This window comes from Oncorhynchus tshawytscha, linkage group LG30 (assembly GCF_018296145.1).
Source record: "Oncorhynchus tshawytscha isolate Ot180627B linkage group LG30, Otsh_v2.0, whole genome shotgun sequence".
Lineage (NCBI taxonomy): Eukaryota > Metazoa > Chordata > Actinopteri > Salmoniformes > Salmonidae > Oncorhynchus > Oncorhynchus tshawytscha.
The window spans coordinates 28947437-28971526 of record NC_056458.1 but is presented as its reverse complement, the minus strand read 5'-3'; the positions used below and the strand labels follow the sequence as shown (position 1 = coordinate 28971526).

General features: G+C 39.5%; 1 protein-coding gene across 1 annotated transcript in view; it reads left to right on the top strand.

Moving 5' to 3' along the window:
* The window catches only part of LOC112228455 (rho GTPase-activating protein 32), a 241599-nt gene that overhangs the window by 111384 nt on the left and 106125 nt on the right, over window positions 1-24090 (top strand). The window contains exons 3-5 of the mRNA XM_024393786.2: window positions 3605-3713; window positions 20725-20816; window positions 21258-21342. Coding sequence (XP_024249554.1) covers window positions 3605-3713; window positions 20725-20816; window positions 21258-21342 — 286 coding nt within the window. The remainder of the gene's footprint in view (window positions 1-3604; window positions 3714-20724; window positions 20817-21257; window positions 21343-24090) is intronic.

Genomic DNA, 24090 nt, shown 5'->3' with positions numbered 1-24090 from the left:
CATTTCTTCCTAACCAGGACCGTAATTAATTTGCAAAGAATAAACATTTTGTTTTCTAAGTGATAGTTTCTGGATTTGACCATATTAATGATCAAAGGCTCATATTTCTGTGTTTTTATTATATTATAATTAAGTCTATGATTTGATATTTGATAGAGCAGTCTGACTGAGCGGTGGTGGGCAGCAGCAGGCTCGTAAGCATTCATTCAAACAGCACTTTCCTGCGTTTGCCAGCAGCACTTAGCAGTGCTTGAAGCACAGCGCTGTTTATGACTTCAAGCCTATCAACTCCCGAGATCAGGCTGGCAATACTATAGTGCCTGTAAAAACATCCAATAGTCAAAGGTATATGAAATACAAATGGTATAGAGAGAAATATTCCTCTAACTATAACCTAAAACTTCTTAACTGGGAATATTGAAGACTGTTAAAAGGAACCACCAGCTTTCATGTGTTCTCATGTTCTGAGCAAGGAACTTAAACGTTAGATTTTTTACATGGCACATATTGCACTTTTACTTTCTTCTCCAGCACTGTGTTTTTGCATTATTTAAACAAAATTGAACATGTTTAATTATTTATTTGAGGCTAAATTGATTTTATTGGTGTATTATATTAAGTTAAAAATAAGTGTTCATTCAGTATTGTTGTAATTGTCATTATTACAAATATATATATAAAAATCGTCCCATGTAATCGGTATCGGATTTTTTTTGGTCCTCCAATAATCGGTATCGGCCTTTTTTTTTGGGGTCCTCCAATAATCGGTATCGGCGTTGAAAAGTCACAATCGGTTGACCTCTAGACCAGATTGGTGGACGTGGTTAGAGGGACTGATGTTGTCGCCCTGTTGTTTGATGTTGGAGATCACTTCCCTGGAATCGGTTTCTCCCCTTGACCCTTTGACACGTACCAACAAACGGGTGGGATCATTCTACAGTAGTCCCTGCAGTGTACGCTGTGATTAGAGTGCTTATTTAGAACGTCCAATTTCGATTGATGCAACAGTCAGCGTTTGATCTGGCAACAATGTTTTTTTCAGAAACATTTTGCGCTAACATAGTCCTTACAAAGTTATGCCCTGAATGTTACCAGCTTATTTTTGGATGCAATGTTCAGATATTCACAGAAGTAGCGACTGCAAAACACAATCATCCAAACCGGAAAATGTAGGCTACATTAGTCGTAGCGCTAACTGAAGGAAAGATTGACATAACTCAAGCAGTCATATTTAGGTCACTCTTTGCTGATAGAAACCACAAAATGAATTAGCTAATAGTTATTACTATTTACAATTCATCACATCACAGGTGAGCTCACCATTTGATCTAAATAATTGAGTAAAACACTTTCTAAATGTCAGAAGTAATCCAACGTTGTGTAGTTTGTGTGCGCCACCACATTAGTTTTTTCGCGTCAACCAAAGATCAGAAGAGGAGACAAGATGAGTTTGATCTGTTTTCAGTATGCATGTTGAAGGGGGTGTCTCATCTACGATCATTCACACTTCCAGAAGTTTACTCGAAAGATGAGTCAACCATTCCTTTCCATCATTTTGATATAACATTTTTGCTTTGATAGACGTTCACGTGACACCCAGAATGCGTAGTATAATGTCAACAAACACGGCGCCACACATAGCTGACAAATAGCTTAGGATTAGCTCATCGCAATTGGTACAACCTTAAAGTATTTTCTATTGTCACCAGTACTTGAAAGCATGTGAATTAAACTGTAAATACATCATGCTACATACATACATACTGTTTGCTACAGTAGAAACGACAACACAATATACAGAAAATAAGGCACTTACTTTGATAGGAATGCACACATGTGAAGTTATTATTTGTAAGGAAAACAACAATGAAGGCAATGCAAGTGCTAGCCAGAAAATGTGCCAGGGGGAAACATTTGTGCAAGGCTGTGCACATGTCTGCACACTTGATCTGTCAAAACACTGGGCAAGTGGGAGGACAGTGTGCAACACATCTCATCTGGAGGACACTTTGATCCAATAGCGGACATGCATAAAGATGGTGGCCCCCATGTACTTACCACAAATGCCTCCATTTGCTAAGTTCGCTGTGTAATAGTGCTTTTCATTAACTTTTTTTTGTAAGTATCTGCATTAGCACAGTAAACGTGATCCTCAAATCAAATCAAATCAAATCAAATCAAATTTTATTTGTCACATACACATGGTTAGCAGATGTTAATGCGAGTGTAGCGAAATGCTTGTGCTTCTAGTTCCGACAATGCAGTAATAACGAGCAAGTAATCTAACTAACAATTCAAAAAAAACTACTGTCATACACAGTGTAAGGGGATAAAGAATATGTACATAAGGATATATGAATGAGTGATGGTACAGAGCAGCATAGGCAAGATACAGTAGATGATATCGAGTACAGTATATACATATGAGATAAGTATGTAAACCAAGTGGCATAGTTAAAGTGGCTAGTGATACATGTATTACATAAGGATGCAGTCGATGATATAGAGTACAGTATCAACGTATGCATATGAGATGAACAATGTAGGGTAAGTAACATTATATAAGGTAGCATTGTTTAAAGTGGCTAGTGATATATTTACATCATTTCCCATCGATTCCCATGATTAAAGTGGCTGGAGTAGAGTCAGTGTCATTGACAGTGTGTTGGCAGTAGCCACTCAATGTTAGTGGTGGCTGTTTAACAGTCTGATGGCCTTGAGATAGAAGCTGTTTTTCAGTCTCTCGGTCCCAGCTTTGATGCACCTGTACTGACCTCGCCTTCTGGATGGCAGCGGGGTGAACAGGCAGTGGCTCGGGTGGTTGATGTCCTTGATGATCTTTATGGCCTTCCTGTAGCATCGGGTGGTGTAGGTGTCCTTATTCTAGCTCCAATACGGCGGCAATTTGGAAAAACAAAAAAGTATATTGTGCTGAATCATTGGCATATTGAACCGTAGTTTAAAATCTTTGTAGGTAGTACTTAAACAATGAGGTCATATCTGAATTCCTCCATATTTATGCACCTTCGTCATTCTGATCAGAGAAGCCTTATTGTTTTATTTTTTGTATTTTTTTTTCATGATTAAAAACATATAAAATGACTTAAATCTAAAATCTGCTTGTCCTGTAATTAGTTTTACTTGCCCCGGACCCCTGAGCAGTGTTACGTCCTAACTCTGATGTGCCTACATGTGTCTTTCACACGCTGTGCGCGTGCATGTGAGTTTCATTCTCAGTGCCCACTGATGGGTTATGACATCTCCTCTAATGTAAATGGTGCATCCATTTAACACACCCTGATCAAAGTGCCAACCTCCAGGGTGCCTTATAACTGACACTCATACACTGATATTATATGGTCATGTATTGTCAACTCAATATGGAAGCCACAACTTCTAAGGCACCCTGGTGTGGGTGTGTATGTTTTTTATCTGAAGACTTGCCTGGGAGGACTGGTGGGGTTCTAATCACAGAAAGTGTTTTTGCTAATGCGATAAGAGCAGAAAGTCTCTTGCTCCTTCTCTCTCGCTCTCTAATATTGAGCGAATAAATTTAATTGAAATTCAAATTCCCTCACCCTCCCTCTCTCTCACTCTGCTCTAGGGGCCTGAGGCCAGGGCGTCACCCAGAGGAGGATGACATAGTGCCTGAGCTGACCCGCCTAGTCTACCCCCGAGAGAGACCTGACTGGGATGAGACCATCAGCGCCATGGTGAGATGGAGAACACTGGCAGACACACACACATTTACATACTACATAAACGTACACACACAGAGACAAACACGTACACACATGCACACAAACCCATTACAACACGTGCAAATGCACAGCACGTGTGTGTGTGTGTGTGTGTGTGTGTGTGTGTGTGTGTGTGTGTGTGTGTGTGATCAGCTCTGGAAAAAATTAAGAGATCACTGCAAAATTATCAGATTCTCTGGTTTTACTATTTATTGGCATGTGTTCGGGTAAAATGAAAATGTTTGTTTTATTCTCTAAACTACTGACAACATTTCTCCCAATTATAAATATTGCCATTTAGAGCATTTATTTGCAGAAAATGACAAAATAACAAAAAAGATGCAGTGTTGTCAGACCTCGAATAATGCAAAGAAAATGAGTTCATATTCCTTTTTAAACAACACAATACTAATGATTTAACTTAGGAAGAGTTCAGAAATCAATATTTGGTGGAATAACCCTGATTTTCAATCACAGCTGTCATGTGTCTTGGCATGCTCTCCACCAGACTTTCACATTGATGTTGGGTGACTTTATGCCACTCCTGGAGAAAGAATCACAGATTCTCCACCAAATTTCACAGTGGGGGTGAGACACTGTGGCTTGTAGGCATCTCCAGGTCTCGCACCCACTGTGAAATTTTGTGGAGGATAGGTGATAATCTGGGGGTGTCTTTGTGAAGGACACATGAATCAAGCCACGTACAAGATTGTCCTTGAAGAACACTTGCTTCCTTCTGCTCTGCCAATGTTCCCCGACTCTAAGTGAGGATTGGTTTTTCCAGCAGGACAATGCTCCATGCCACACAGCCAGGTCAATCAAGGTGTGGATGGAGGACCACCAGATCAAGACCCTGTCACGGCCAGCACAGTCTCCAGACCTGAACCCCATTGAAAAGCTCTGGAATGTGATCAAGAGGAAGATGGATGGTCACAAGCCATCAAACAAAGCTGAGCTGCTTGAATTTTTGTGCCAGGAGTGGCATATTCACCCAACATCAATGTGAAAGACTGGTGGAGAGCATACCAAGACACATGAAAGCTGTGAGGTCTGACAACACTGCATATTTTTGACCAGACCAAATAAATGCTCTAAATAACAATATTTTAATTTGTAATTTGGGAAAAATGTTGTCAGTAGTTTATAGAATAAAACAAAAATGTTCATTTTACCCAAACACATACCTATAAATAGTAAAACCAGAGAAACTGATCATTTTGCTGTGTGTTTGGGCACAGCTACTCATTCAAGGGTTTTTCTTTATTTTTACAATTTTCTACATTGTAGAATAGTAGTTAAGACATCACAACAATGATATAGCACATATGGAATCATGTAGTAACCAAAAAAGTGTTAAACAAATAAAAATATATTTTAGATTCTTCAAAGTAGCCACCCTTTGCCTTGATGACAGCTTTGCACACTCTTGGCATTCTCTCAACCAGCTGCATGAGACATTATTTTCCAACAGTCTTGAAGGAGTTCCTGCATATGCTGCGCACTTGTTGGCTGCTTTTCCTTCACTCTGCGGTCCAACTCATCCCAAACCATCTCAATTGGGTTGAGTTGGTGTGATTGTTGAGGACAGGTCATCTGATGCAGCACTCCATCACTCTCCTTCTTGGTCAAATAGCCCTTACATAGTCTGGAGGTGTGTTTGGGGTCATTTTTCTGTTGAAAAACAAATGATAGGCCCAATAATGGCAAAACAGATGGGATGGTGTTTTGCTGCAGAATGCTGGGTTAGCCATGCTGGTTAACTGCGCCTTGAATTCTAAATAAATCACTGACAGTGTCATCAGCAAAGCACCATCACACCACTTCCTCCATGCTTCACAGTGGGAACCACATGTGGAGATAATCCGTTCACCTACTCTGCGTCTCACAAAGATACGGCGGTTGGAACCAAAAATCTCAAATTTGGACTCATCAGACCAAAGAACATGTTTCTGTTGTTCTAATGTCCATTGCTCGTGTTTCTTGCCTCAAGCTACTTTGAAGAATCTCATATACGGAACATACCGGACCAATTTTTCTCTCCATGTCCCTGGATTTCAACCGCTAACTCTGGACATTCATACCTGGATCTCACATCTAGCTGCTATCCGTGTGACTATCGGCCTTCGTCGATTCCGGAGCAAACATCAATTATTCCGGAGCTAGCCAGCTGAAGAGTTCCATCAATCACTCCTGGGCTACAATCACCTATCCGGACCCGTTTTACTGCCTACGCGGAGCCCCACCGGGCCTTCACAACTGGACTGCCGACGTTATCTACCCGAAGGAGTTATCCGGCTGGCTCCTCCGTCGCGACTTTACCTGATCGCCCATCTGCGGCCCGCTAACCGTTAGCTGTCTTATCGGCTGCTATCTGAATAGACAATCGGACAATTTATTTATTTGTATTATTATTTATTTATTTATTTTTCTTCTTGGGCCTCTATATCTATTTTTTTTGTGTGTGTGATTTGGATTAATCCCCTCTACCACACGGAACCCCACTAATCTACTGACGGAACGCAAGCGGTGGCTAATAACAGACCTCCATCCTATGCTAGCTTGCTACCGATGGCCTGGCTAGCTGTCTAAATCACCGTGACCCCCAATCAACCTCTCTACTCACGGGACCCTTTTGATCACTCGACTAAGCATGCCTCTCCTTAATGTCAATATGCCTTGTCCATTGCTGTTCTGGTTAGTGTTTATTGGCTTATTTCACTGTAGAGCCTCTAGTCCTGCTCACTATACCTTATCCAACCTATTAGTTCCACCACCCACACATGCAATGACATCTCCTGGTTTCAATGATGTTTCTAGAGACAATATCTCTCTCTTCATCACTCAATACCTAGGTTTACCTCCACTGTATTCACATACTACCATACCTTTGTCTGTACATTATAGCTTGATGCTATTTTATCGCCCCCAGAAACCTCCTTTTACTCTCTCTCTCATATATATATATATATATATAAATAAATTAATTAATATTGTATATATTAATAAATAAATTGTATATATGTATATATAAATAAATTAATTAATATTGTATATATATATATTATATATTTATATATACATATATATATATATATATAAATAAATTAATTAATATTGTATATATATATATATATATATATATATATATATATATATATATATATATATATATATATACAATATTAATTAATTTATTTATATATACATATATATATATAAATTAATTAATATTGTATATATATATATATATATATATATATATATATACAATATTAATTAATTTATTTATATATACATATATATATATAAATTAATTAATATTGTATATATATATATATATATATAAATATATATATATATATGTATATATAAATAAATTAATTAATATTGTATATATATATATATATATATATATATATATATATATATATATATATATATAAATTAATTAATATTTTATATATATATATATATATATATATATATATATATATATATATATATATATATAATTAATTAATATTTTATATATATATATATATATATATATATATATATATATATATATATATATATATATATATATATATATATATATATATATAATATTAATTAATTTATTTATATGCAATATTAATTTATTTATATTTATTTATATATATATATATATATATATATATGAGAGAGAGTAAAAGGAGGTTTCTGGGGGTGATAAAATAGCATCAATAATATTATATATAATATATATTTATATATAATATATCGCTCACATTGATGTTCCTTCCTGGATGAGCTGCACTACCTGAGCCACTTGTGTGGGTTGTAGACTCCGTCTCATGCTACCACTAGAGTGAAAGCACCGCCAGCTTTCAAAAGTGACCAAAACATCAGCCAGGAAGCATAGGAAGAAGTGGTCTGTGGTCACCACCTGCAGAACCACTCCTTTATTGGGGGTGTCTTGCTAATTGCCTATAATTTCCATCTGTTGTCTATTCCATTTGCACAACAGCATGTTAAATTTATTGTCAATCAGTGTTGCTTCCTAAGTGGACAGTTTGATTTCACAGAAGTGTGATTGACTTGGAGTTACATTGTGTTGTTTAACTGTTCCCTTTATTTTTTTGAGCAGTGTGTATGTATATATATATATATATATGCACACAGTGCTTTTGGAAAGTATTCAGACCCCTTGTCTTTTTCCAATTTTTTTTACGTAACAGCCTTGTTCAAAAATGTATTATACCCCCCCCCTCTCAATCTACACACAATAACCCATAATGACAAAGCAAAAAGGGTGAATTTTTGCAAAGTTATATATAAAAAAAAGCTGAAATATTACATTTACATAAGTATTCAGACCCTTTACTCAGTGCTTTGTTGAAGCACCTTTAGCAGCGATTGGGTATGATGCTACAAGCTTGGCACTGGCACTTGGCACTCCCCTGTAATTGGGGAGTTTCTCCCATTCTTCTCTGCAGATCCTCTCAAGCTCTGTCAGGTTGGATGGGGAGCATTGCTGCACATCTATTTTCAGGTCTCTCCTGAGATGTTTGACTGGGATCAAGTCCGGGCTCTGGCTGGGCCACTCAAGGACATTCAGAGACTTGTCCCGAAGCCACTCCTGCGTTGTGTTGGCTGTGTGCTTAAGGTCGTTGACCTGTTGGAAGGTGAACCTTCTCCCCAGTCTAATGTCCTGAGCGCTCTGGAGCATGTTTCAAACAAGGATCTCTCTGTACTTTGCTCCGTTCATCTTTCCCTTGATTCTGACTAGGGATGAAACAGTTACCGTTTTCACGATAAACCACAGCAAAATTCCTGACGGTTTGTATTACCGTTTCAAACTGTAATTATTAAAACCGTGTTTGATTACCGCGGTTTGAAAAACTCACGGTAAATACTGTCCAGTATCAACCAAAGTTAGCAACAGTCTTACGCAGGCGCAGCATAGGTTTTGTTTTGTGTGAAAACACTTCTAAGAGGACCAAATCTGAAGTGTGGTCATATTTTTGGTTTTACAAGAGTGCTGAGGGAAACTTTAAAAACGCTACGAAAGGGGACATCACTTGAGTCGTCTTCGTGACCACCACTTTATAGCGAATGCAAGGTAAGTTAACTTTTAGCTCAATGCATGGTGGGGACTTTGGAATGGGGGGAAATGTAATGGTTTGCTAATAGCTTGTCAATAATGTGAACTGAAGCTTGCAGTTACCTACTCTTGTAAAAACACTACACATTGTTCTGCTGCTGTATGTGTTGTGTGTCTGCCGACTCTATTCGCCCATTGATAGGCTGGACAATAGAACAAGTCAAAATTCACCCAAGGCTGAAAAACAGCAAAATACCATTGGCTAAGCTGGAACACTAGCGCAATCCCGTAGCAAATGAATGGAATCAAACGTTCGCAGAGCCTGTTTTGACTGACGTGATGCTTGAATTCCATTTCGCCTAAATGGCACAAAAAAATGTGTCCCTTTTTTTACCACTACAATCTGTTCGTCGGACGAAGCTGGTGAAAAAATCCCAACTTGTGTAGAAAGTTACATCCGCACCTTGATGGTGTCAACTGTGCTTATGTCTGCGTAATGAGAAAGTACGGAAAACATGAAAACTACTGACTATTTCTGGTCTAGTGATCAATGACAAACAAGCTTGCTGCCCAGACTTACATAATTACAAAGAGGAGATTCTCCTGATTTTTAAAATTATGCCCGACTTGAATATACACATTGTGAAATATTTGACGAAATAGACCGGCATGCCTCTCCATAGGAAACAATGGGGTGAGCTCAGCGTTCAAAGGGCAAAAAGTATTTTGGTCCAATCATTTGATGACAACCGAAATCGCTGCCCAGACTTACATAATTATAAAGAGTAGATTATAATGATTAAAATGCCGTCCGACTTGAAAAAAACAAAACACACATATTGGAGATATTTGACGAAGTAGACAGACATGCCTATATTCCCCCATAGGAAACAATGTCACGGCCTCGGAGTTCCATGAGTAATTTTTGTTTACATTTGAACTATAAACAACGTGAGCAGGTCTCATTGCCAACAATAGCGAAGCAGACTTTGCAACGTAGAACAATAAGCTGGCAATAGAACTTTCAGAAGGCGAGTTGGTGCCATGGTGCTCAATAGAACTAATAGGAGCTGATAGGTTGAAAAATGCCCTAAAATAAGGCCTATTTTTTTTCCGAGATTACTTCCAAACGACGGCAAGCAGCTGGGCAATATGGTTATATTTTGAAACTGGGCAGATGCAATGAACTAGTTTTTATCAGAAAAAAGTGTTCTTAAAAATGTAATGTATCCAGCCTACCATTGCACACACACAGTCACTCAACCAACATATTTTGTTCATTTAAAATCCGGCAGTCAACTTGGTTGTAAAAGTGTTCCAACCGGAGAAACACTATAGACTCCTATACATTTATGTCAATTGTTGGGCTCATTGCAATTACTCATTGCAATTATCACTGTCTTATTATGACTCATTTGTATTTATGTAAATTGTGCATGGGGTCATTGCATATAATCAAATGCAACACAGAATATAGACTGTGCGTGAGTGATGATATTTTTTTATGTAACAACACATATAATAATACATTTGCTATTCCCTTGTTTACAGAGTGGGTGTGCAGCAGGCAAACCCAGTGACGCTATTGGTCCCTCATCTACAGTTGTGACAGACACTCGAGCAAGCATTTAAAAAGACAGGCTGCTTATGCACCCACATCAAAAAAGCTCAAGACCTCATGGCAGCACTTTCATATAACATTGCAAAGGACATGATGCCATTTCAAATTGTTGAGAGTCCTGGCTTTCTGAGGCTGATGAAGGTTGCCATGCCTCACTACAAAGTACCATCACAAACATTATTTTCCAAGACTGAAATCCCAAACCTGTACAACCAGGTTAAAGCTGATGTTGGAAAAAGTTTGGTTCAAGGTACATGGTTTGCTGCAACTACTGACCTCTGGACCAGTGAAAGTGGGAGTGGTCAACCCTACATCAGCTTCACTATCCATTACCTCACCCCAGACTGGCAACTGGAATCAAACTGCCTGGAAACTGTTCTTCCCAGAAGATCACTCGGCTCACAACATCAGAGAGTTTGAGAATATGCTGGAAGAGTGGGGGATCAACAAGAAAGACCTGGTCTGCATAACCACAGACCACGCAACCAACACGATCAAGGCTTTTGAAAAGTTCCCAGATCTGTGGCTTGGGTGCTTTGGCCATAATTTGAACCTGGTCATCTCAAAGGCTCTGAAAATTCAGAGAGTTGACACAGCAGTCAAGGTCTGCTGTCATTTGGTTCAAGGCTTCTCACGGAGCTGGAAGAGAAGGAGTGAACTGAGAGAAAAGCAAGCTGCCCTCAACATGCCACAGAAGGCTCTGATCCATGATGTTATGACCCAATGGGGATCGACACACAAGATCCTTGAGAGTTTCCTCAGCCAACAGCAGCCAGTCTGTGTGACACTGGCTGGAGAAAGAGGATCATGGCATCTGATGCCGACATAAGTGTCATGGAGCAACTGTGCCAGCTCCTTGTACCACTAAGCAGGGTTACAGATGTACTTGCCTCAGAGACACAAGTGACACTGTCAGCCATCAAGCCTGTCCTGGAACACAACATCTGTGATGTTCAGGTGGAAAAGGATACGGAGCCATCCCTGACCAAGGGGATGAAAAGGGTAATGAGAGAAGACCTTATCAACAGATACACAGAGAAGGCAAAGAGTCATGCACATGGCTTGTTTCATTGACCCCTGCTTCAAAAGGAGCTTTTTAGATGAGCTTGAGGCTGCAAAAGTTGACACTGACACCTGTGTCCAGGATGCCTTGAAGCTGGCAGCTACACAAGTCATGGAAGAACCACAAAGCACAAGCAGCACCTCCACCACCACAGTGGCATCGGAGGGGAAGGCCTGGCTGGGTTGCTAAGAAGATGACCTCAACAAGGCAGCAGAGAGGTGAAGAGCGTCAGATTCCGACCACCCCAGAAGACAGAGTAAAATAATAGATCAAGGTCTACCTGTCTCTGCCACCCATTCCAGCAGAAGAGGATCCACAGGTGTAGTGGAGGGGCCATGCATCAGAGCTGCCTCACCTTGCCAGGGTTGCCAGGAAGCTTTTGTGCATCCCAGCAACCAACATGCCTTTTGGAGAGAGTTTTACATTTGAATTGTGAAGTGAACAGAGATGCATACATACAGGATGTTAGGCCAGCAGCACCTTATTTCTTTATGAAGGAGAGAACGGACATACAATCAGTGCTGTTCATTTGATTTGTTTACATATGGTTGTATTCTTCTTACATGCACATAGCTTTACTTGTGTTGCTTTTATATGCGAATTTGATTTGCTTACTTAAGGTTGTGTTCATTAAAACCTGCACTAGGGAATATTTTACCTCATGGCCACATGGTGCCATTTTTAATGTTAATGTTATTATTTTAATGTTTATACAGACAAAAAGTGCATAGTGCTGCTAATTATATTAGTAGTTTGTTGGTTTTCAATATAAAACTTGGTGAAATGATTTCAGTGTGTGTATCAGTACTTTTTGAAAATTTCCAGCACATTTGAACAATACCACGATAATTCTGATAACTGTGATAATTTTGGTCACTATAATCGTGATATAAAATTTTCATACCGTTTCTTCTCTAATCCTGACTAGTCTCCCAGTCTCTGCCGCTGAAAAATGTCCCCACAGCATGATGCTTCCACCACCATGCTTCACCGTAGGGATGGTGCCAGGTTTCCCCCAGATGTGATGCTTAGCCAAAGAGTGCAAGTTGGTTTCATCAGACCCAGAGAATCTTGTTTCTCATGGTCTGAGAGTCCTTTAGGTGCCTTTTTGGCAAACTCCAAGCGGGCTGTCATGTGCTTTTTACTGAGGAGTGGCTTCCACCACTCTACCATAAAGGCCTGATTGGTGGAGTGCTGCAGAGATGGTTGTCCTTCTGGAAGATTCTCCCATCTCCACAGAGGAACTCTGGCGATCCTTCATAGTGATCATCGGGTTCTTGGTCACCTGCCTGACCAAGGCCCTTCTCCCCGATTGCTCAGTTTGGCCCGGCGGTGTCTTGGTGGTTCCAGACTTCTTCCATTTAAGAATGATAGAGGCTACTGTGTTCTTGGGGACCTTCAATGTTGCATACATTTTTTTGGTGTCCTTCCCCAGATCTGTGCCTTGACACAATCTTCTCTCGGACAATTCCTTTGACCTCATGGTTTGGTTCTTGCTCTGACGTGCACTGTCAACCATGGGATTTTAAATAGACAGGTGTGTGCCTTTCCAAATCATGTCCAATCATTGAAATTTTGAAAATAAAAGAGAGCCGCACACTCTAGGAGTTCAGATGCAATAATTTAATTACCAACGTTTCGACAGCCAAGCTGTCTTCATCAGGGTATAATAATAATAAATAATAATTATACCCTGATGAAGACAGCTTGGCTGTTGAAACGTTGGTAATTAAATTATTGCATCTGAGCTCCTAGAGTGTCTGGCTCTTTTATTTTCAAGTTTTCTACTCCGCTAGCCAGCACCTCGTCTTAATAGGTGTGCGTTTCTTTTTCTTCTAAATCATTGAAATATACCACAAGTGGACTCCAATAAAGTTGTAGAAACATCTCAAGGATGATCAATGGAAACAGGATGCACCTGAGCTCAATTTCGAGTCTCATAGCAAAGGGTCTGAATACTTATGTAAATATGTTTTTTTTAAATATACATTTGCAGAAAATGGTAAAATACTGTTAACGCGTTGTCATTATGGGGTGTTGTGTGTAGATTGAGGAGGAAAAATATTGATTTAATCAATTTTAAAATAAGGCTGTAACGTAAGACAATGTGGAAAAGGTAAAGGGGTCTGAATACTTTCGATTGCACCATATGTACATACAGTATATAGCTTCCATGACACACACACACAACGCATCAATGCATCCTAGCTTAGAGCGATCCCAACAGTATCAACGCTAATCAAACATTAACCTCTTAGATAACAAGGCTCCCCCTTTTTTTGGTGTATCAACTATAACAATCAGACATCATTGAGTTCAACAATGAACAAGAACCTGAAAGACAAACAAAATCAGAAAAATTAGTTATGACAGCATAAAAGAACGTGACAATGACACTTATTCAAAAAATAATAATGTGTTATAATATTGGACCGTAGACAAGCTCTTCTTATTATTTAGTCATTTCAAAGACTCGATTGGTTGGGGCTCGTTGACTCTGGAAAGTCTTATCTCAGTGTCCTTAAATGAACTGTTAGGGAAATGTCATTATATGAAACTGAAATGCTGGAACAACATCCAGTCTTGGCTCCCATTCATGAAATTATGATTTTGTCTCTCTTGTACATCATGTAAAGTAACTTTAAATGTAGTGGGGATGTATCAGCACTCAATATCATGTACATTAATTATATATGTTGGCTAAACTTAAGAAGAATTGTAATGAAGACATTGTATTGTTTAAACCAACCACTTAAATCAGATTTATTCAATATTAATCCAATTAAAATTATATTAATAAATTAATGTAATCCTGGTCATATTCAAGCAATCCATTTTTTGTGTGTAATTATCTCAATGTATAATATACCAAAGTCTCCATTTATCATATGGTACCTAAACTCATTCAGTTATTTCAACACCATCCAAGCCCAGCTTCTTTTTTCTCTCCAGCTGAGCTGCATTCAGCAGCATCAGTGGTGCTATCTGAAATGGGGCTGTCTCCATGGTAACATGATATGTCCCCCACCACTCGCACTTTGGAACCACAAAAATTTGATACAGTGGAGAAGACACACTGGGTCCCTAATGGCGCGCTATTCCCTATATAGTGCTCTACTTTTGACGAACCCTATGGGCCCTGGTCAAAAGTAGTACACTACAAAGAGAATGGGGTGAACTTTCATCTCGTTCCAGCTAATTAATATTGATCACTTTTGAAACATTAAAGGCGTGGCATGTCTGCTGTTTGTTAGATGTTTTATTATGTTATTATGAAGGGAGCAGCTTTTAAAAGGGGCCTAGATGTGTGAATAAATTACACGCAATAAATCTCTCTTGTGGATTGGGGACATTGTCTTGATTTATTGTATTCCTTATTATTTTTCAATTTCTTTTTTTTCTTTCTCTGCATTGCTGGTAAGCGCCCATAAGTAAGCATTTCACTGTTAGTCTACAACTGTTGTTTACGAAAGCATGTGACAAATCAAATTTGATTTGATAAAAAAATGCTAAGCTAATTAGCGTTAGCTGTCACAATGTGCCCAAATGGCAGGAGCCGACATGCGTGGCAGGCAGTGGTGTGCTGCAATTCAGAGGATGAATTGATAAATAAGTCTGCCAAGCTCTCGACGTGCCACAGATTGACTGAGGGCACATTGTTAACAGAACATTGGTTTGGTCTTATTGCAAAAGAGAATGTGTTTTCAGTGGTTAAATGAAAGTACAATTTATAAAAAATAGACCTACATGAATAAAAGGACATGCTGTAAGTTATTGACTAACTAATTTACCAGTAGTTAGTCAATAAATATATGTTGATAACACCTAAATGCAATACATAATATCCAACAACCCAGGTGAAATTTGGCAACACCTGCACTGTATTCCTTTATTTAGCAAGTCTTGATGAGCCCTCGCCTTCTTCAAGACACAGTTGAATATTTTATAGCTACAGCTGAACTTCTGAGAATGTATTAGCTAGACTTGATAAGCCTCTCCCCTTGGGGAAGTACTGAAGAGGTTGCTACCAGTGTTTTGTCTGCTCCGAGTAGTTCTTAATAGCCTGCTTGTCACTCTGTTTTTGCTTAAGCAGAATCATTTTCGATGCCAAACAGCAACAACATTGGAGTCGGCTAAAGCAGAAAGAATAGAAAGAGACTGGCACACAGGCTAAGCGATTCTACATTCCCGTTCACAGCTACTGCAGGCCTGACATGATGCTATCTGCACACCGGCCCACCTGGCTCCTGTCTCTGACCTCATTGCCAATCATGCTTATCTGCTTATCGCCTTCCCGGTTTTTGTCTGCAACCAGCTAGAAAGAGACCAAACTTTCTCTTCTCTCTCAATGGGCTTTATTGGCTTGGGAAACATATGTTTACATTGCCACAGCAAGTAAAATAGATAAACAAAAGTGAAATAAAAAATGAACAGTAAACGGTACACAAAATAATGTCATTATGTCTTTATACAGTGTTGTAATGATGTGCAAATAGTTAAACTACAAAAGGAAAAATAAATAAATATGGGTTGTATTTACAATGGAGTTTGTTCTTCACTGATTGCCCTTGTGGCAACAGGTCACAAATCTTGCTGCTGTGATTGCACACTGATATTTCACCCAGTAGATATGGGAGTTTATCAAAATTGGATTTGGTTTAATTCTTTGGGTCTGTGTAATCTGAGGGAAATATGTGTCTCTAATGTGGTGATACATTGGGCAGGAGGTTAGGAAGTGCAGCTCAGTTTCCACCTTGTTTTGTGGGCAGTGTGCACATAGCCTTTCTTCTCTTTAGAGCCATGTCTGCCAGCGGCAGCCTTTCTCAGTGGCAAGGCCATGTTCACTAAGTCTGTATATTGTCAAAGCTTTGCTTAATTTTTGGACCGTGTCAGTGGTCAGGTATTCTGCCACTGTATACTCTCTGTTTGGGGCCAAATAGCATTCTAGTTTGCTCCTGGTTTTTTGTTAACTTGACACAATGGAAAGAATTATCTTTTTGTTTTCTCATTATTTGGTTTGGTCTAATTGTGTTGCTATCCTGGGGCTCTGTGGGGTCTGTTTGTGTTTGTGAACACAGCCCCAGGACCAGCTTGCTTAGGAGACTCTTCTCCAGATTCATCTCTCTGTAGGTGATGGCTTTGTTATGGAAGGTTTGGGAATCGCTTACTTTTAGGTGGTTGTAGAATTGAATGGCTCTTTGCTGGATTTTGTGCTCTATGGCTAGATTGGAATTTGTGGTCCTGGCAACTGGACCTTTTTGGAACACTATTATTTACTGTCAGGGCCCAGGTCTGACAGAATCTGTGCAGAAGATCTAGGTGCTGCTGTAGTCCCTCCTTGGTTGGGGACAGAAGCACCAGATCATCAGCCAACATTGGACATTTAACTTCAGATTCTAGTAGGTTGATGCCAGGTGCTTCAGACTGTTCTAGTCCTCTTGCCAATGTGTTGATACAGTTGAAGTCAGAAGTTTACATACACCTAAGCCAAATACATTGAAACTCAGTTTTTCACAATTCCTGACATTTAATCCTAGTAAAAATGTCTTAGGGACCTATGCTAACTCACATGTCTTAGGTCAGTTAGGATCCCTACTTTATTTTAGTTGAGATAATCTTTTATTTCTTTTGTCACATTCCCAGTGGGTCAGAAGTTTACATACACTCAATTAGTATTTGGTAGCATTGCCGTTAAATGGTTTAACTTGGGTGAAACATTTCGGCTAGCCTTCCACAAGCCACAATTTTGGCCCATTCCTCCTGACAGAGCTGGTGTAACTGAGTCAGGTTTGTAGGCCTCCTTGCTCGCACACACTTTTTAAATTCTGCCCACAAATGTTCTATGGGATTGAGGTCAGGGCTTTGTGATGGCCACTCCAATACCTTGACTGTGTTGTCCTTGAGCCATTATGCCACAACTTTGGAAGTATGCTTGGGGTCATTGTACATTTGGAAGACATTTGTGACCAAGCTTGAACTTCCTGACTGATGTCTTGAGATGTTGCTTCAATATATCCACATATTTTCCTCCTGATGCCATCTATTTTGTGAAGTGCACCAGTCTCTCCTGCAGCAAAGCACCCCCACAACATGATGCTGCCACCCCCGTGCTTCACAGTTGGGATGGTGTTCTTCGGCTTGCAAGCCTCCCCCTTTTTCCTCCAAACATAACGATGGTCAGTATGGCCAAACAGTTCTATTTTTGTTTCATCAGACCAGAGGACATTTATCCAAAAAGTACGATCTTTGTCCCAATGTGCAGTTGCAATCCGTAGTCTGACTTTTTTATAGCGGTTTTGGAGCAGTGGCTTCTTCCTTGCTGAGCAGCCTTTCAGGTTATGTCGATATAGGACTCGTTTTACTGAGGATATAGATACTTTTTTACCTGTTTCCTCCAGCAACAAGGTCCTTTGCTGTTGTTGTGGGATAGATTTGCACTTTTCGCACCAAAGTACATTCATCTCTAGGAGACAGAACGCATCTCCTTCCTGAGCGGTATGACGTCTGCGTGGTCCCATGGTGTTTATACTTGCGTACTATTGTTTGTACAGATGAACGTGGTACCTTCAGGCATTTGGAAATTGCTCCCAAGGATGAACCGGACCTGTGGAGGTCTACACTTTTTTTTTCCTGAGGTCTTGGCTGATTTCTTTTGATTTTCTCATGATGTCAAGTAAAGAGGCACTGAGTTTGAAGGTAGGCCTTGAAATACATCCACAGGTACACCTCCAATTGACTAAAATGATGTCAATTGGCCTATCAGAAGCTTCTAAAGCCATGACACAATTTTCTGGAATTTTCCAAGCTGTTTAAAGGCACAGTCAACTTAGTGTATGTAAATGTCTGACCCACTGGAGTTGTGATGCAGTGAATTATAAGTGAAATAATCTGTTTGTAAACAATTGTTGAAAATGACTTGTCATGCACAAAGTAGATGTCCTAACTGACTTGCCAAAACTAGAGTTTGTTAACAAGAAATTTGTGGAGTGGTTGAAAAACGGGTTTTAATTACTCCAACCTAAGTGTATGTAAACTTCGATTTCAACTGTATATATGTTGAAGAGGGTAGGGCTTAAGTTACATCTCTGTCTCATCCCACGGCACTGTGGAAATAAATGTTTTTTTGCCCATTTTAACCGCACACTATGTGTACATGGATTTTATAATGTCGTATGTTTTCCCCCCAACACCACTTTTCAAGAATTTGTATAGCAGACCCTCGTGCCAAATTGAGTCAAAAGCTTTTTTGAAATCATCAAAGCATGAGATGACTTTGCCTTTGTTTGTCACTCGTGAGGCATCATGTTTTTGCTGTTTGTTCTATAGCCAAAAAGATTGGAGAAGTGGTTAACCCTCACATTTCTGATTTGGATAGATAACTCTTGGTGTTGTTTGTTTAGTGTGTTACAATTTTCACGGAAATGGTTAGATTCTATGGATTCGCAATTACGTTGAGCTAATTTCTTACGTGATGTTCCATTTTTTTCTGTAGTGTATTTCTTTATTATTTTAGTGATTCACCCTTTATTTTATTTGAATTTTTTATTTTTTTATTTAACTTTTATTTAACTAGGCAAGTTACAGTGGGTTAACGGCCTTTTTCAGGGTCAGAACGACAGATTTTTACCTTATCAGTTCGGGGATTCTATCTAGCAACCTTTCGGTTACTGGCCCAGCACTCTAACCACTAGCCTACCTGAAGGTGTTGATGCAGGTTTTCTAGGTCTTTATGATTTTGTTTGGATAGATTTAAGAAAAAAAATATATAATAATAATTATTAGGTTTTTGCATTCTCCATCAAACCATTTGTCATTGTTTTTCATTTTCTTGTCCGCTTGACATTTTTAGATTTGATAGGGGAGCCGAAAGGTCAAATATACTGTTTAGGCTTTCTACTGCAAGGTTAACACCTTCACTATTACAGTGAAATGTTTTGTCCAGGAAGTTGTCTTAAAGGGATTGAATGTTTTGTTGCCTAATAGTTTTTTTTGGTAGGTTTCTACACTACTATCCTTCCATCTATAGCATGTCTTAATATTGTGCAGTTATTTTGGCTTTTTAGACTGATTTTGCTGTGATCTGATAGGGGTGTCAGTGGTCTGATTGTGAACTCTGAGAGACTTTGGGTTGAGGTCAGTGATAAAGTAGTCTACAGTACTACTGCCAAGGGTTAAGCTGTAGGTGTACCTACCATAGGAGTCCCCTTGAAGCCTACCATTGACTATGTGCAGACCCAGTGTGCGACAGAGCTGTGACCCATTTTTGGTGGTTGTTTTGTCATAGTTGTGTCTTTGGGGGAATATTTGGGAGTGAATACTGTCACCTTCAGGTAGGTGTTTGTCCCCATATGTGCTGAGAGTGTCAGGTTCCTGTCCAGTTCTGGCATTTAGGTTGCCACAGACTAATACGTCCCAGGGCCTGGAAATGGTTGATCTCCCCCTCTAGGATGGAGAAGCTGTCATTGTTAAAGTGGGGGGATACAGGTAGCACACATGAGGACATTTTTCTATGTTGAGATCATTTCCTTCTTAATTTCTATACAGATTTAAAATGTTTCTTTTTTGACTAATTTAATAGTGAGTTGGGTCTCTTCCCTGTTTCACACCTGGTAGTTTGGTGGATGGGACTACCAGCTCTCTGTAACCTAGAGAGCAACCAGTGGTCTCTATACCATGTTTCTTGTAGGATGACAATGTCTGTATTTCCAATTTCTTTTAAGTCTGGGTTCCTGCTCTTTAGGTCTCTCTCTCTCTGTTAGCTTGGTGTTTCTGTTTTCCCTTGTTGACTTTAGCCACACAGGATGACTTGCTGTAATGTTGTCAAGTGCGTTTTAACCTCACTTGGTCACAGATTAGACTCTGTCAGGGGTCAGACTTTACCATGTTGGGTCAAATGTAGCTAGTAGGGGCCTGGAGTGGTCTTGCCTTTGGTAGGTTTGAATCCAACCGACTGCCCTTCTAATACACTCTCCTAACTTTTCTTCCACTCTTTCACTGTCTCTATCCAATTAACATGAAAAACACAAAAATATTAAGTAGCTACTTTGACAACAGTCACTACATCCTGGAATTGTTTCTTTGAACAAATTTGGTTTGGTTTGCACTGTCCCTAGGTTTCTCTCGCATGCAGGTCAACTCATATGGAGTTGTTTGTCAGAGGTGAAGTCACAGGTCATGTATTGACGAGTGTGTCTGTTTCCTTTCCAACATGCAGGCGCGGAGTGCCGAGGTCCCCGAGCTGAGCGCCGAGCCCCTCTTGCGCTCCTGCAGCAGCACGGCCAGCATGAAGGTCAAGAACGTCAAGAAGTGAGTGGACCATCTGACCGAGTAGACTTACCCTGCTATGGGCCTTCTGATACCGCCTTAACTCCTCACATCTACTACACATCTCTCTCTATCGATCATCCTTTTTCTCTCCATTTTGCTCTCTCTCTTTCGGCTCCCACCCTGTTCTCTCTTGCAACCTTTTTCTCTCTTCAGCTATCGCTCTACATCTCTTTCTGTCTCTTCCTCACTCTTGTTATCTGTGTCCCTCACACATGTCCCTTTCTCAGTCTCTCTCTCCCGCTCTCCTTCAATTTTGCCCTTTCTACTGGATTTTATCTATTTTTGCCCTCTTTCTCCTCCCCTCTCTTGTACTATGTTTTCTTCTTCTCCACCCTCCCTCTTCCTTTACTCTCTTCATTATCTATCAGACCCCTAGGCCTAAGGCCTTCATCCTAACCACAGTCCGTCTCTGTATTTCAGACTGTCCTTCACCAAAGGCCACTTCCCCATGCTGGCTGAGTGTGCCCACTTCCACTACGAGAATGTGGACTTTGGCACAATCCAGGTAATCAGACACTTAACATAGCAGCACCACAGTGCTCTGCTTTCCTAAAATGTTGGACCGTCTGGTGTGCGTGCTGTGGTGGTAGATAAGGTTCCAACCTTGGTTGTGATACACTATATTGATATTGCAATGAAAACGGTGGTGTTGTTTCGAGTGTATATCCCAGTCTTAGTCTTTTCTGATGACACAGTTCATGAAGACAGTGGTCATTTGACTCCACCTCTTTGTTTAATGTGGTATATGCTAGAGGTCGACCGATTTATGATTTTTCAACACCAAGACCGATTTATTGCAGGACCCAAAAAAAGCATATGCAAGTATAAAAAGCAAGTAAGTATATGCAAGTATATGCTTTTTTTGGTCCTGCAATAAATGCAAATATATATGTGTATATATACGTGTGTAATAATGACAGTTACAACAACACTGAATTAACTCTTTTATTTTAACTTAATATAATCTATTTAGTCTCAAATAAATAATGATACATGCTCAATTTGTTTTGTCTATATTGCAAAAACACAGTGTTGAAGACTAAAGTAAAAGTGCAATATGTGACATGTAAAAAAAGCTAAGATTTTAAGTTCCTTCCTCAGAACATATGAAAGCTGGTGGTTCAATATTCCCAGTTCTTCAATATTCCCAGTTTCGAAGTTTGAGGTTGTAGTTATTATATGAATTATGTCGCGCCGGCTATTTCTCGCTATACTATTTGTATTTCATATACCTTTGACTATTGGATGTTCTAATAGGCACATTAGTATTGCCAGCCTAATCTCAGGAGTTGATAGGCTTGAATTCATAAACAGCGCTGTGCTTCAAGCATTGCTAAGAGCTGCTGGCAAACACAGTAAAGTTTGAATGAATGCTTATGAGCCTGCTGCTGCCCACCACCGCTCAGTCAGACTGCTCTATCAAATATCAAATCATAGACTTAAATAGACTTATAATATAATAAAAATGTCATTTCAAACACAAAACATTTATTCTTTCAGTGAAATACGGAACCGTTCCATATTTTATCTAACGGGTGGCATCCATAAGTCTAAATATTGCTGTTACATTTCACAACCTTCAATGTTATGTCATAATTATGTGAAATTCTGGTAAATTAGTTTCAACAAGCCAGTCGGTCCAAACTGTTGCATATACCCTGAATGAACGCAAGAGAAGTGACACAATTTCCCTAGTTAATATTGCCTGCTAACATGTATTTATTTGAACTAAATATGCAGGTTTAAAAAAATATACTTCTGTGTATTAATTTTAAGAAAGGCATTGATGTTTATGGTTAGGTACATCCGTGCAACGATTGTGCTTTTGTTAAATCATCACCCGTTTGGCGAAGTAGGCTGTGGTTTGATGATGAATTAACAGACACCGCATTGATAATATGCAATGTGGGACAAGCTCGTTAACTACACATAGTTGATGATATTACTAGGTTAACTAGTGATTATGTGAAGCTTGATAGTTTTTTTTATAAGATAAGTTTAATGCTAGCTAGATAGAAACTTACCTTGGCTCCTTGCTGCACTCGCATAACAGGTGGTCAGCCTGCCATGCAGTTTCCTCGTGGAATGCAATGTAATCGGCCATAAAAGGCGTCCAAAAATGCAGATTACCGACTGTTATGAAAACTTGAATTCGGCCCTAATTTATCGGTTGACCTCTAGTGTATGCTGGTGGAATAGGCTATATGTGGTGAGGATGCTATTATTATTTTTAAATATGTTGTCTCTTCTTGTCAGCACAGCTAGACCCTGTGTTAATAGTTGGCAAGTTAGCCTGTTTTTTTCTGGTGGGCTTTACTAAGCATTTCTCCTTCGAAAATCTGATATTGGTTTCTGTTGACTCTGGATGCTGAATATTTTTGCACATTCTAAACTGAGAATAGGAGGGAAGCAACACGAGCAGCGAGTAATACAAATCATCTAACCTAATCCAATGCCTTTATATCAAAATGTTTTTCGCAAATTAAACACCAAATCTGCATGGTTAGCATGAGAGGTATTTCCACCAGTCATGTGTGCACTATTACCCAATGTATATTACATCATAAATTCGCTATACATAATGCCTAATTCCCAACTCTGCTGACTCCTACCTCTATTGAGTGCATCTCCATATGGTGAAAGGAGAGGTGTATTATCTGAGCTTGGCTCCCTCCCAGTGCAGGCGGAGGCAAAACACACACAGAAGGTGCTGCAATACCACCGGGGAGCCCAGAGCTCCACTGTTGTGGTGTTGCTTGCTCGATAATGGAACATACACACTATCACGATACACACACAAACAGATCATGATTCACTCACACACACAGGAATCCCGATGCATACACACACAGACGGATAATGATACACAGACAGATCTGAAAGCACTGGAAGAGGACAAGAACCATCTGAATCCTGTTATAGGGTCTCAAAAGTAGCTTGGTAACTTATCCCCTCTGATTGGTATGTGATGATGAATGTTGATGTAATACTTCTCCACGTCCAGTAGAGGTCAGCATTGTCTCACTTGTTAGCACAGGAGAGATACTCAAGGAATATACTGTAGCATCGTGGTGGGCAGAATCCTGCATTGACTCTCCACTCTCCCTCTCCACCAGGAGCTCCACCAACCAGCACAATCTCACAGTGCTAATACAAAAATAATTTGCATAATTCAAAATCAACATTGGATAAAGAACAAGTTTTCCACACTGACTTCTGTGCAAACAAATCCTGTAAAATCCTGTCATTCTCA